We start from the raw sequence: 15,595 nt of genomic DNA, 5'->3' as shown, positions 1-15,595 counted from the left end.
GTCCATGAGTTGTCTTTTCCCTTTTACTGTGGTATCTTTTTTTGTTCAAAGGTTTTAAATTTTGAATGTTGTCAAATCCACAAATCTTTGCCATTGTGGTTTATGCTTTCTGCTCTATCTCGACATCATAAAGATATCACCTATGCTTTTTTTCTAAGTTTAAAATTTCATTTTATACCTCCTATACATCTGAAATTTGTTTTTGTGTATCACATTGGGTAAAGAGTAATATTCTTTTTTTCATATGGACACCCAATTGATCCAGCTTCATTTACAAGGTGATAATGTCTGATTTGTAATGCTCTATCATGTACCAAATTTCCAGCTTATTCCAAGGCCCAAATCCAAATGGTTCTGTTTTTCAGCTTTCTCTTCCATTCCACTAATCTATTTCTTTCTCTTATAACACCACCATACCATTTTAATTACCATAGTTTCATTTAAAAACCTTAGTATCTGGAGCGGCAAGTCCACCAACACCTTATTCTTTAAAAATATGTCTCCACTTTCCCAAATTTTAAATGACTTTTAGAATCACCTTGTCAAGTTCTTTGATAGCCTAATTTTGTTGATGTATACTTTTTTGAGAAATTATCCATTTTTCATGTAAGCTTTCAAATTTATTGACAACATATATTTGTAGTAGCTTCCTGCAAATTTTTCATCTCTACTATTACGTACTTATCTCTCTTTTTTCCATTCTTAATATTATTTGTGCCTTTGTTTTTTTCCTCCCAATCTAATGGGGGTTTATTTTATTACTGTTCTCACAGAATCACAGTTCAGTTTGTTTATGCTCTCTACTGTTTATTTCCCATTTCATTAGTGTATTCTTTTTGTTATTTTCTTCTTTCTATTTCCTTTGCTATTACTTTTCTTTTCCTAATTTTAAAAATGTAATGCTTAGATCATTAATTCTCAATCTGTCTTGTAATATATTCATTTAAGATTATAAATCATAGACTTCCATAGATGCAGTTTTAACATGTGGTTTTCTCATTATTGTTCAGATTTAGATATTTCACAATTTCTATTACGATTTCTACTTTCACCAATGAATCATTCAGAAGTATGTGTCTGAGGTGGGCGGCTACTGTTTCGTCAAGGGCCCTTTAGAATTTCTAATTTATTCCATTGTTGTCAAAGAATGTTATCTATGTGATACCGTGTCTTTGGTATTCTCTTTTTCCATAAAAATTTAATTTATCTTCTTAGTATTCTATGTCTGACATTAATTCTGTTTCCCAGCTTTCTTATGGTTAGCACTTGCCTGGAATATATTCTCGCATCACTTTCTCTTTCATTTAATTTTTAATTTGTAATTATGAAATAGTATAAACATTCATAAAATATAGCACTAATGACATCTACGTACCAATCACAGAGGTTAAATAGATGTTTACATCTTGCCCAAGGGAGGATATTTTCAATATTAAATTCATAGAGAAGGGAAAGAGCTTACAAAAAGGCTACTGAATTGACAAGAAAAGCCAGAATGAATAGGGTGACTTTTCACAGTGAAATGACAAGACAATTGATAAAAGTTCTTACAGGATACAGATCCAAGGGAAAAAGGAAGACATTCTTAAGGTTATACAGTAACCTAAAACTAACACTTTATAGAATTGTGGGGGGAAAAAAAAAAAGTCATGGTATCAATGAAATAGGGTACTAACAGAAGTCATTACTGTGAATATTAATATTCTGTCATGGTGCACCACTGACCTCTCTCGTGAGAGACTAAAAGAAAAGAGAATAGATAATGCATCCCTCAGGAAATCACATTTAATTCTGATACCCAGTACAACAGGTAAATGGAATACTCAGTTTCACTGGATGGAGTAAAAGAGGGTTACTCTAAATCATATGTGGATTAATACTTTTCAAAGATGTATAATACATTTACCATTAAAACTTTGTTTAATATAATTCATTTTTCTTTGGTGATTCCTAAGGCCCTTTAGAATTCTTCAGCATCTGGGATTCATCTGTATTAACAGAAATTACGAATTACAAAAAAAACCTACCATTCATTTAGATCCTATTAAGCTCCAAACACTGTGTTTGAGTACTTTTCAAACTTTACTAACTAAATTTGGTACTCACAATACTATGAGTAAATGGCATGATGCCTAGCCCACAGATATGGAAAACAGGGCTCAGAGCTGAAAAGTTGCCTCAAGTCACAATGCCAGAATATGGCAGAATCTAAATCTGAATTTCATTATATACATGCCCTGTATTTGTTTTTGACACTACACCCTACTTTTTTTTTTTTTCTTTGAGACAGGGTCTTCCTCTGTTACCTAGGCTGGAGTGCAGCAGTATGATCTCAGCTCACTGCAGCCTTGACCTTCTGCACTCAAGTGATCCTCCCACCTCAGCCTCCCAAGTAGCTGGGACTAGAGGTGTAAGCCACCACACCCAGCTAATTTTGTTCTTTTTTTTTTTTGTAGAGAAGAGGTCTCATTATGTGCCCAGGCTGGTCTCAAACTGCTGAACTCAAGTGATCCTCCTGCCTCACCCTCCCAAAGTGCTGGATTACAGGCATGAGCCACCAAGCCCGGGCCACACTGCCTCAAATGTTGTCATGTCTCCATTTTCCAGATATTATCTGAAAATGCCAATGTTTTCTTTTTGACTAGTATGGGAAGGGATCAGACCACAGGACCCAATCAACATTTTACTTCTTCATCAAGGAAAGGGCACCATCTAGTGGCACACACTTCGTAACCAACACAAAGAAAGTTTTTCACTTTTCTGCTTTCCTCCACTGGTTTTACACTGCCTTACAATAACTTACGGTATCTGAATTCACTCTTCTAGTCCAGAGGAATGGGAGCCTAGTAACATTAAGAATTGAACAGGGCTTTGAAATAAGACCCAAGTCCAATCTCAGATTCACCATTTCTATGTGACCTTGATAAGTTACTAAGAGTAGTCTGAGTCTCAGTGTCATTATCTGTAAAATGAAATATGAGCATTTACCTACCAGGGTTATGATGGGAATGTGTATGAAAATTATCTAGCACAGCACCTGATCTGGGTTTCCTCTATGATTCCTTTCTCCATTCTCCTTTTATGTACCCTATATTCACACGGGTGTTTTGCTTTGCTTTTTTAGAAAATATATCATACCACTGGCTCATACTATGTTTAAGATAAGTAACTCCCACAGTTCTTTTGTATGCAAACCATAGTAAAGGCAAATTTCCCAACACTTACTGATTATTTTTATAAATACACAAAATTAACAATAGGCATTTTTGAGTATTTATTATGTGCCAGGCAATTGTGACAGTGAATAAGAACTTATTATCCAAGTGGAGAAAACAGAGAAATTAACATGTAATACAATGTAACAAGTAATTTCACGGCTCTAAATTACAAATACAAAAAAACAGGCCAGGCATGGTCGCTGGTGCCTGTAATTCCAATGCTTTGGGAGACTGGGTTAGGAGGACTGCCTGAGGCCGGGAGTTAGGAGACTGAGTTAGGAAGACTGCCTAGGCAACACAGTGAGATCTTATCTCTTAAAAAAAAAATTTTTTTTTAATTAGCCGGGTGTGGTGGTGCACACCTGTAATCCTAGCTACTCAGGAGGTTGAGGTAGGAGGATTGCTTGAGGCCAGGAATATGGGGATGTAGTGAGCTATAATTGCACTCCAGCCTGGGTGACAGAGCAAGATCCTGTCAAAAGTTGGGGAGAGAGCAAGGAGGGGGAGGAGAAGCAGGAGAGGGAGAAGAAGGAAAAACAAAGTAGAGGATGGGGAAGAATTAAACCTGTTAGAAGTAAGTGGATCAAAAAGGCTTCACAGATGAGGTAGCATTTGAAAAGTCTCTTAAGCAAAGAGCTCATCAGATAGAGGGTGCAGAACTTCCATGATATACGAAAAAAAAAAGTCAGAAGCAATAAGGAATGAAGAAGCACAGTGAGGGAACAGGAAGAAACATAGCGTGAATCAAGTATAGGATGGGATGGAAGGGGCACGGGCAAGATCAGTAGTGCAGTCAGTGATAGCTCATTAAGCTCATTTGGAATCTAGATGCAGTGTCTATCACCACCATATTCATCATCATCATTGTCATCATTGTTGTCATCCATAGCAGTCACCATTTCCTATACATACATAATTGCTAAGCCTCACAGCAACCCTACCAGTTATATCATGGTATCCTCATAAAAGTTAAGAAATTTGCCCAATGTCAGGGTCAGTAAGGGAAGAGCTGAGTAAAATTCAGCTCCAGGTCTCTCTGATTGTTTCTACACCAGTGGTCCCTCTTGGTTACACAACATAATTACCTGGATAATCTGTTTAAAAATAAAGGTTCGAGAACACTGCACTAAAGCAGCCTACCTAGAAGGTTGACTTGGTAACTGTATTGTAAACAAACCCTCCAGATATTTCTTGACTAAGAAGCCTCGGCAGTCTAATTTTTGGAAAATACCACAAAGCCTAGTAAAATGCACGTGTGCGCACACAGTGGGACAAACACACACATACACGCTTCTAAGTAATAAGTTCCATCAATGTGCTAGGACCTAATCCTCACAAAATTCTGCAAGAAGAGTATTATCTCCACCTTAAAGAAGAGGAAACTCAAGCTCAGGAAGCTTATGATAGCTTCCCTTTTCCAGTCAACAAAGCGATGGGATTCAAACACAGGTATATTTGGTTCTTCTCTGTCATGCTGTGTAGTAGGCAGAATTTTAAGAAAGACTCTCACAGACCCTTGCCCCTGTATAATCTCCTCCCCTTTGAATATGGATGAAAACGGTGAATATGATGATATCGCAGGAGTAATTACGTTATATTACATGGCAAAAGGGAGATTATCTGGTGGACCTAATCTGATATTATCACATGAGGTCTTTTAAAAGCAGAGCATTTTCTGCAGCTGATAGCAGAATGGGAAGTCAGAAAGATTCAGAGCACCAGAAGGATTCAATGCACATCACTGACATGAAGATGGAGGGGTCTAGGCCACGTGACCAAGAATATGTGTAGCCTCTAGAAGCTAAAAGCAGAACACAACTGACAGTCAACAACAAAAACAGGGCCTCAGTTCTACAACCACAAGGAATTGAATTCTGCAAATGCCCTGAATGAGCCTGGACGAGGACTCTTCTTCAGAGCCTCCAGATAAGGGCCCAGCCCAGCCAACTCCTTGGTTTCAGTCACATGAGACCTTAAGCACAAAACCCAACTGAGATGTCTGACCTATAAAACTGTGAAATAAATGGGTGCTTTTATGTGTATGGTAAAACATACCAACATGAAATTTATTATTTTAACCATTTTTAAGTGTACAGTTCAGTGGCATTAAGGACATTCACATTGTTCATGATGTGATGATCACCATCATCACCATCCATCTCCAGAGTTTTTTCATCTTTCCAAACTGAAAACTCCCTACTCATTAAACACTAAGTCCCCATCTCCCCTACTCCTGAACCCTGGAAACCACGATTCTACTTTCTGTCTCTGATTTTGGCTACTCTAGGTGTCCCACATAAGTGGAATCATACCATTTTTGTCTTTTTGTAACTGGCTTATTTCACTTAGTCTAGTGTCCTTAAGGTTCATCTATGTTGCAGCATGTGTCAGAATCTCCTTCCTTTATAAGACTGAATAATAATAATAATAATAGACTGTATTTATACACCACATTTTTTATCCATTCATCAGTGGATGGACACTTGGATCCTTTCCACCTCTTGGCTGCTGTGAATATTGCAAATAATGCTTCTACGAACATGGATATATAAGCATCCGTTTCAGTCCCTGCTTCAATTCTTTTGGAAATATATATAAGTGGTTGTTTTTGAAGCCAATTCATTACCTTTAAAATTTGGTAAATAAAAGGAAATAATCAAGCACTCATCTTGCCTATTTTAACTGCACCACTGGGTAACCAAGTAATAGATGAAATGTCTCCTTATAAAATTATTTCTGAAAAAAATTAAAACAAAATGATAGACTGTCATCATTTTGCAACCCTCAATGAGTTAATGGGTGTAGGCACTGAACGTTAATAGCTGCTAATATCAACAAAGGGCAAAAACTAGACATTATGTTCTTCCTACTAAAAGAACACACCACCACCTACAGTCTTGCCAAAGGGATCAAACCTAAGTCTGATCCAGTCTCTGGATTCAGCTGCCAATTTGCAGCAAAAACAATGGACAGAGGAATATAGCGAACTGCACCACTGTTGCAATCAGTAAAATCTATACTATGGAAAATTCTTACAGGTCAAAGGATCTGGATTCTTTTGTTTTTTCTTTTTTTTTTTTTTTCAGACAGGGTCTCAGGGTCTCACTCTGTCACCCAGGCTGGAAGGCAGTGGCACAATTACGGCTCACTACAACCTTGACTTCCTGGGCTCAAGCGATCCTCCTGCCTCAGCCTCTCAAGTAGCTGGGACTGTAAGCATGTGTCACCACATCCAGATAATATTTTTTAATTTTTTGTAGAGATGGGGATCTCACTATGTTTCCCAGGCTGGTCTCAAACTACTGGGCTCAAATGATCCTCTGCCTCGCTTGGCCTCCCAGTGTTGGGATTAAAGGCGTGAGCTACGGCACCCAGTTGCTCCGGATTCTTCAAAAGACAAATTGTAAACAAAAGACATCAAGTTAAATAAATAGGTAAGAAAACTATAGGACTTAGGGATGCACATTTGGGTAAAAAAGTATAACCAAATACAAGAAGTGATTACTTTAGGAGACACATAAGGGATGTAATTTATTTAACTGGGGCATGTGGAGAGGCTTCAGGTACAGCTGGCAAAATTCTATTTCTTAAGATGGTAGTTAGAAGGGTTAATAATTAATTAAGCTATATTTAAAAGCAAAAACAAAAAAAGACAGACAAAACCAGTGGATTAACTGTAACAATGAGACAGTGGCCTAAATCCAGATGGAATTCAACTGCAGTGCTCTCTCAAGACAGTTCTGCCAAAGTCTCACTACTGAACCTATCTTAAGCCAAAAGAGCAGTTAATACCAGACTGACTGGTGACTGAGGTCAACAGCAAGTGCTTAGAAAAGTAATTACATGAAGCAGACAAAAGAGAAACCAAAGGAAAATTTTAGGGAAAAAAAAAATTCAACTAGAAGTTGAATTTTTAAAAATCTTTGTGCTATCACATATATACCATCTGTTTGAAACAGGCCTGTCTCACTTCCATCCTGCAAATCTCCCATACCTACTCCTATCTCAGTGCCAGGATTTTTCTATTATAATTTGGTGTCTTTCTCAGCGTTATTTCCCAATTCTATCAAGGACTGTTAATAATGGCAATAATATGTTTACCAAATATATTCACATCTTCAAAAGTAAGGGTGTAGAAAAAAAAGATGGAAGAAAGAAGTCAACAGGGTCCTGAAGAAAAGGCTCCTAGAAGCTGATTAACCTAGTTATGATAGAAACGACTTTTCTTCATATACAATGGAATATTAGAAACTGTATCCCCAGCCATGCATTCTTTCTTGCCTTTACTTATTCAAACAATGGTGGAAATTGAAAGCAGCATGAAGCTATAGATACGCACTGTAAGGCAGCCACTAGCCACATGTGGCTAGTGATCCCCTTCTCTGAAGTACAGCTAGTCCTAATTGAGATGTACCCTTTGTGTAAAAGACACACTGGATTTTGAATAGTTAGTATGGAAAAAAAAGATTGTAAAATATCTTAATAATTTTTTATTAATTACATGTTCAAATAATAATATTTCAGATATATTGACCTAGACAAAACATTAATTTTGCCTGTTTCTTTTTTCTTTTGAAATGTGGCTTACTAGGAAACTTTAAATTATAGATGCAGCTAACATTGTATTTCTACCGGACAGCACTGCTATATATACCATGATTAAACAGTAAATAGGAATAGGAAAAACAAAGCAGCAGCAGCTAACAGTTGGGATTTTTCCATTTTTTCTACTGTTAATATACCACCAACACTATAACTCATTTAATTTCCAGCCCTTGTCTCTTGTCTGTAAAGCAGAGGTTTAAGAAAATCAGTACATGCATTAAGTCATAAACACAACATTTAATCATGGGCCAAAATCACTGAGTTCTAGTCCTGCTTCTGATACTGACTAGCAGTTAGTTGGAGAAATTACATTTTCTCTCTGAGACTTAGATACCTGCCCCTACAATTACGTAAGGAAGCTAAACTAAATTTAGACTTCCATAATTCTATCAGAATACAATTTTCTTCTTTCTGTCAAAATTGATTTTCATAAAAATGAATAAATACTCACTCTGAGTCTAACACATCCTCTGCGAGAGCCTCTCATCATTTTGTCCTTGGACTAAAAGAAAAACAAAGCAGTCAATGAATAAAACATTAACAGACTGGTAAATTGTTTTTAGAATCATCTGGGGAATAAAAGGACAAGATTTACAGTAATACCCATCCCTTCTGCCAACTCCCCTTCCAAAAAGAAATTACCTATGGACAGGAAAATACACAGATTTTAAATGAAAATGTCATACAGTCTATATAAATTAACCTAATCATAGAACTTTACACATACCTTTAATGTAACATAAATTAAATCATTATTTTCATTCCTTCTTCATTCCCTTAAGTACGAGTGTTTCTCATACTTTAGGGAGTCAGAGAACCACCTAGAAGGCTAAGAATCACCTGGAGGTTTAAGAATCACTCCCAGATAATTACTTTTGTTTGTTTGTTTTGTTTTGAGATGGAGTCTCACTCTGTCGCCCGGGCTGGAGTGCAACGGTGCAATCTTGGCTCACTGCAACCTCTGCCTCCTGGGTTCAAGCGATTCTCCTGCCTCAGTCTCCAGAGTAGCTGGGAATACAGGCGCCCACCACCACGCTCAGCTAATTTTTGTGTTTTTAGTAGCAACGGGGTTTCACCATGTTGGCCAGGTTGGTCTCGAACTCCTGACCTCAGGTGATCCACCCACCTTGGCTTCCCAAAGTGCTAGGATTACAAGCGTGAGCCACTGCACCCGACTGCCCCCAGATAATTCTGACAAAGGCAAACAGAAGACCATATCTCAAGAAGTATTGCTTTAGCTTTACCTCTGCAATTCCCTGGGTAATATTTTTGCTTCTGTGACTTCTCATCCAATGTCCCTCAGTTTGGAATTTTCTTGACCCAAATGCTCTGCCTCGTTGTCATTCCAATCACCTTAGCTCTGTCTGATTTAGATTTCCACCCTGGACTCCCAGAGTCTTCTGTGTGTTCCCCTGTTGTGGCATGCATCACCCTGTGTTATAATCGCTGGTTTACTTCACCCACAAGACTACACATTCCTTAGGGGGTAGGAATTGTATCTGACTTATGCCTCAGAACAGTGTCTGTTACATATCAGGTGCTCAAAAAACATTTACTGATGAAATGTAACTTAACCTTTCTGTGTCCCTTACTAAACTGAGCCAAGCAAAGCCTATGTTATATAAAAGTGCTATGTTTACATTCAGTAAATATTCCTAACAGTAAATTAGTCATGTGCAATACAACAAAGTAACACCTCAAATAATGGAAGTTGAAATACTTAATACTTGAACAACTGGTATTTTCCTGTACTCCACCTGTGTGAGAAAGTAGCAAAACAAGCCAATATTGTTTGATTATGTTTTAAAGATGATTATCCCGCTTGAAACCATAGATGCCCTATATCCAAAGTCTTGAGCTGTAAAATTCATGTTCAGAAGTGATTACTGAGATACTAAAGAGAGTATTCTTTTTGTTCTACCTATAAATATCAGGACTCACATATTTTAGGAAAAAAATTTCTCAATACCAAGCAGAATTGAAAAGAGTTCTTTACTAATAACACAGTTAGTGAAAGAAAACAGTTGATGAAAACATTCCTAAAGCATTTAGTAGCCCTTTGACTGTACCCTATACTTATCTTCCCTTCAAAAGTGTAAAGGAAATACATAAAAATAATAATTAGATCTGAAAATCCCTGATGAGGTTAGAATACAAAATTAACCCAAAAAAGGTAAAACTAATATATTCATCCTTGATCCTCTTCTACTATAACACAATTTTTTAAATAAAATTACAGTAAACAGAAAAAAGGCAAGACAGGTCCCAGTGGTAATACAACTATTAGGGTTACAAATTAAAAAACACTAAGAGGGCCAATTATAATCCTAATCGTTTCCTAATTTCCTAACCCAGCACTTTCAGAGTCCGAGGCAAGAGGGTCGCTTGGGCCCAGGAGTTCAAGATCAGCCTGGGCAACATGACAAAACTCTATCTCTACAAAAACTACAAAGTATTAGCTAGGTGTGGTGGTACACAGCTATAGTCTCAGCTCTCAGGAGGCTGAGAGGTAGGAGGACTGCTTGAGCCCAGGAGGTCAAGGCTGCAGTGAGCCATGACCACACCATTGCACTCTAACCTGGGCAACAAAGCAAGACCCTTTTTTCAACAACAAAAAAGAAAACACTAAGAGAGATAACTGAAAATAATTAAAACAAATACAACTAGGAAATCATCACACAAATCCAGAATGTGTGACATTCTACAAAACAATTGGCTTAGATTCTTCCAAAATATAAAAAAGACTAACATGTAAACAACTGTAATAGAGCAAAAATAAGTGTTGTGGACTCCAGAAGGCTCCTCCCTGTTAAGGAAAAAGATGAGGGAAGGAAGCAAAACTGAAATGATCAGGTTTCAAGTTTCAACCTGGGGCTTTAAAAAAGAAAGAAAGAAACAAGAAATCTGATAAAAAGAGAGGGAAGGTAGTGGGGGGAAAGGCCATTCCAAGACAAGGGAACAGCATCAGCAAAGGCACAGATGTAGAAAACTCTACTTTCCTATTCATAGGAGAGTAGATGTATAGACAACAGCATAGGGTGCAGAGAGGAACTTACAGATAAGACTGAAGGCCAGGAACAGTGGCTCACACCTGTAATCCCAACATTTTGGGAGGCCGAGGTGGGCAGATCACTTGAGTGAGGCCAGGAGTTCAAGACTAGCCTGGCAAACATGGTGAAACTCTATCTCTACTAAAAAAACAAAAATTAGCTGGGCATGGTGGTGCACGCCTGTAATCCCAGCTACTTGGGAGGCTGAAGTAGGAGAATCCCTCCCTTGAGCCTGGGAGGCGGAGGGTGCAGTGAGCCGAGATAGCGCCGCTGCACTCCATTCTGGGCAACAAAGTGAGACTGTTTCAAAAAAGTTAAAATTAAACATTTTAAAAAATGAGGCTGAAAAGAAGATTACAGGGACCGGATCCTGAAGGGTCTGAAAAATACATGGAGTTAAGGAAATTTAACTTTATTCAATAGTTAATGGGGAGCTACTAAAGAGGGAAATAGCATTCTTAAAGGTGTGTTTTAGAAAAATAACACTGCTAAATATGAGGACTTGGAGAAAGGGATAATAGCAACATTAATAATAACAATAACAGAAGCAGCAGATTCTCACTTATTGCTGTCCCTTATGTAACAGGCACTTTATATACAGTAAACCTTACAAGCCTTTGCATGGTAAGAATAACTCCTATATTACAAAAGAAAGTGACACTAGGGATATCAAGTAAGTTACCCAGTGTTACATACGTAAAATGTGGCTGAGTTGCATAGTTGGAAATGCCTGTCCTGCAAATCATTCTCCCAGACCTTAACTGAGCTCTAATAGCATCAAATTCTCCTCTTTCACAATAGCACAGGGCCCTCTCCCTCACTCTCCCCACTCAGCTTTAACGTGGGGCTATAGGGAAGCTGGTGTGACTGCTTCCACCAGACACAGCCTTTTCTGACAAAGGAAGCTGACCAATCACAGGACCCACTACCCCACAGGGCAGGACAGAGTCATCTCCCAGGAAGTTTTTCAACCAGGGTGAAGGGAAGAGCTCCTTCCTATCTGCTCTTGAAGCTGTGAGGTACAGAAGCCACTGGTCCTGTGCCTTCTATGTGAAGAAAGCAAGCCTACACAACAAGAGAAGCAGAGAGATGAGGAGGAAAGTCCCAGCTGCCAGCGATCTTCAGCTACATCCTGGTCTGAAGCAAATCTGTCTAAGCCAATGCCATTCACCAAATATTAGGTTATTTCTGATGAATCCTAGTAGCTTCTGGTAATGACAGAAAGGTAGCTGACATAACGCCAGCAATCTTCCTACTGAATGTTACCTTACCAATGTTCTGAAACCTGCTAACAAATGTCCTTTTTAAAGCAAATTGGCACAAATAGATATGTGGTCTACAGCCCAGTAACTGTCACTCTCTCTGCCTCCAGCTACAAGGCCCAGTACCTTAAAAAAGGAACACTCTGAAATGAATGCTACAGTCTTTTCAGCTGGATGACAAAACACAATTACCCCCATGAAGTGGAAATATCGAACTCATATGTTCTACTCCGAAGGGGTTCTCGGGCTACTCCTGAGCTCAAGCAATCCACCTGTCTCGGCCTCCCAAAGTGCTGGGATTACAGGCACGTGCCACTGTGAACGGCCAAAAGTTGGTTCTTTAAAAAATCAACAAAATTGATAAATCATTAGCTAGACTGACCAAGGAAAAAGAAGGGGATTCAAAGTACTAAAATCAGGAATGAAAGAAAAAAACATTATTATCAATCTTACAAAAACAAAAAAACTCTAAGGAAATACAATGAACAACAAATTAGATGAAACCAACAAATTCCAAGAAAGATATAAACTGTCAAAACTGACTAAAGAAAAAACAGAAAATCTGAATAGACATAAAATAAGTAAAAAGACTGAATTAGTAATCAAAAAACTTCTCACAAAGAAAAGTCCAGGCCCAGAGAGTGAGTTCTATCAAATATTTAAAGAATTAACAACACACCTTCACAAACTCTTCCAAAATACAGAAGAGGGAACACTTTCCAATTTTTTCTATAAAGCTAGTATTATTCTAATATCAAAACCAGAAAAAAAAAAATCATAGGGAAAAAACAGTATCTATTTCTAATACAGATGTAAAAATTCTCAACAAAATACTAGAAACCAAATCCAGCAACATATAAAAAGGATTATATACTATGACCAAGTGGGATTTATCCAAAGAATACAAGGTTGAGTCAATGTATAAGAAACAATCAATATAATATACCATATTAATAAAATAAAGAACAAAAATCACATGATCATCTCAAAAGACACAGAAAAGGTACTTTTAAAAAAATCTAACACCACTTCATGATTAAAAAACCACTCAACAAACTAGAAACAGAAGGGAACTTCTTCAACTTAATAAGGGGCATCTATGAAAAGCCCACAGGTAACTTCATACGTAATGATGAAGGATTAAAAGCTTTATACCTAAGAACAAGACAAAAATGTCTTATCTTGCCACTCCTACTCAACACTGTACTGGAGGTACTAGCCAGAGAAATCAGGCAAGAAAAAGAAATAAAGGCATCTAGATTAGAAAGGAAGAGTTTAAAGTATCTCTATTTGAAGAAGACATAACCTTACATATAAAAAAGCCTTACATATAGAAAGACAGAACCTTACATATAGAAAATCCTAGAGGGCTGGGCGCAGTAGATCACACCTGTAATTCTAGCACTTTGGGAGGCTGAGGCAAGTGGATCACTTGAGGTCAAGAGTTCAAGACCAGCCTGGCCAACATGGTGAAACTCCACGTCTACTAAAAATACAAAAATTAGCTGGGAGTGGTGGGTGCCTGTAGTCCCAGCTACTCGGGCGGCTGAGGCTAGAGAATCGCTTGAACCCAGGAGGTTGTAGTGAGCCGAGACTGCGCCACTGCACTCCAGCCTAGGCCACAGAGCAAAACTCCATCTCAAAAACAAAAAACAATAACAAAAAAGAAAATCCTAAGGAATCCACACCAAAAACAAACTATTAGAGCTAATAAATGGGCTCAGCAAAGTTTCAAACACAAATTCAATAACAAAAATTAATTGTATTTCTATACTTTTAGATTTAAAAAATTTGGAGCTATAACTAAGAAAACAATTCCATTTATAATAGCATCAAAATGTAAAATACTTAGTAATAAATTTAATAAAAGAAGCATAAGACTTGTACACTTAAAACTACAAAACACCACAAGGAAATTAAAGAAGACCTAAATAAACAGAAAGACACTTCATGCTCTTAGATTGAAAGACTTAACGTTGTTAAGATGGCAGTACTCCCAAAATTGATTTACAGATTCAATATAATCCCTATCAAAATCCCAACTGCCCTTTTCTGTTGTAGAAATTAATAAGCTGATGCCAAAATTCAGTGGTTATGCAAGGGACCCAGAATAGCCAGAACAATCTTCAAAAAAAAAACAAAATTGGAGGACTCACACTTCTCAATTCCAAAATGTAATACAAAACCATAGTAATAATAGACAGTGTGGTACTGACATTTGGATATGCATAGGATCAGTGGAATAGAGCTGGAAGTATAGAAATAAACCCATACATACAAAATCAAGTGATTTTTTTTTTTTACAAGAGTGCCAAGACTATCTAACAGGGAATAGTCTTTCCAACAAATGATGCTTAAACCATATGTAAAAGAATGAAGCTGGATACCTACCTTATGCCACATAAAAAAGTTAACTCAAAATGGATCCAACACCTAAATTTAAAGGGTAAAACTATTAAGTTCTTAGATAAAAACGTAGGTACAAATCTTCATGACCTTGGAATCAGCAATGATTACATGATACCAAAAGCACAAGCAATAGAAGAAATATTAAAAAACTGGGCATCATGAAAATTAAAAACATTTGTACTTCAAAGAACACTATCATGCTGAGGCAGGAGGATCCCCTGAGCCCAAGAGTTTGAGGTTATGAAGAGCTATAATCGTGCCACTGCACCACAGCCTGGGCAACAGAATGAGACCCTGTCTTTAAAAAACAAACAAATAAAAAACACTATCAAGACAGTGAAAAGACAAACCAAACAATGGGGGAAAATATTTGCAAATCATACGTATCTGGGTAGGGGTGTAGTATCGAGAATATATAGAGAACTCATACAACTCAACAATAAAAAGACAACCCAATTTAAAAATGGGCAAAGGATGTGAATAGATATTTTGCCTAAGAAAACCAAGTTAAGAAGATAGTTTCAGCTGGTGATAAGTGTTAAGAAAATAAAGGAGGGTGATTGTCTTAGTGCATCTTGTGCTACTGTAACAGAATACCGGAGACTGCATAATTTATAACAGAAATTTATTTTCTCACAGTTCTAAGGGGCTGGGAATTCCAAAATCCAAGCACCAGCATCTGGTGAGAGTCTTATTTATCACAGAGCACAGGGTGGAAAGGCAAAGAGCACAAGTGAGCGAGTCTTTTGTGATGGTGTTGATCTGTTCACAAGGGGACTGCCTAAACACTTTCCATTAGCCCCCACTTCCCAACATTGTCGCAGTGTTGCAGTTAAATTTCCAACACATGAATGCCGGGGGACACATTTAAATTAGAGCAGTGATGATCAGAAAGTTATTTTTGGGAAAGGAGGTTCTACTTTAACTTAAGTAGCTTGAAAAAACTCTTCAAGGAGTTGATACAAGAACTGAGATTTGAATTAGAGGACCCAGTGAAGTGAAGAATCTGGGGGCAAAGTCCCAGGCAGAGGGAAGAGCAGGAAATGATTCC

At 37.6% G+C, this 15,595-nt stretch overlaps 1 protein-coding gene across 6 annotated transcripts in view; it reads right to left on the bottom strand.

Moving 5' to 3' along the window:
- OSBPL9 (oxysterol binding protein-like 9) overlaps positions 1–15,595 on the bottom strand; it is a 175,821-nt gene that overhangs the window by 120,914 nt on the left and 39,312 nt on the right. For 5 of the 6 annotated variants that reach the window (XM_011973741.1, XM_011973742.1, XM_011973743.1 and 2 more), the window contains exon 2: positions 8,275–8,325. The exons of the other annotated variant lie outside the window; for it this stretch is intronic. In XM_011973741.1, coding sequence (XP_011829131.1) covers positions 8,275–8,325 — 51 coding nt within the window. The remainder of the gene's footprint in view (positions 1–8,274; positions 8,326–15,595) is intronic. 6 annotated transcript variants of the gene reach the window in all.

The sequence above is a fragment of the Mandrillus leucophaeus genome, unplaced genomic scaffold (assembly GCF_000951045.1).
Source record: "Mandrillus leucophaeus isolate KB7577 unplaced genomic scaffold, Mleu.le_1.0 Scaffold14, whole genome shotgun sequence".
Taxonomy (NCBI): Eukaryota; Metazoa; Chordata; class Mammalia; order Primates; family Cercopithecidae; genus Mandrillus; species Mandrillus leucophaeus.
This window is presented reverse-complemented; position numbering and strand designations above follow the sequence as displayed.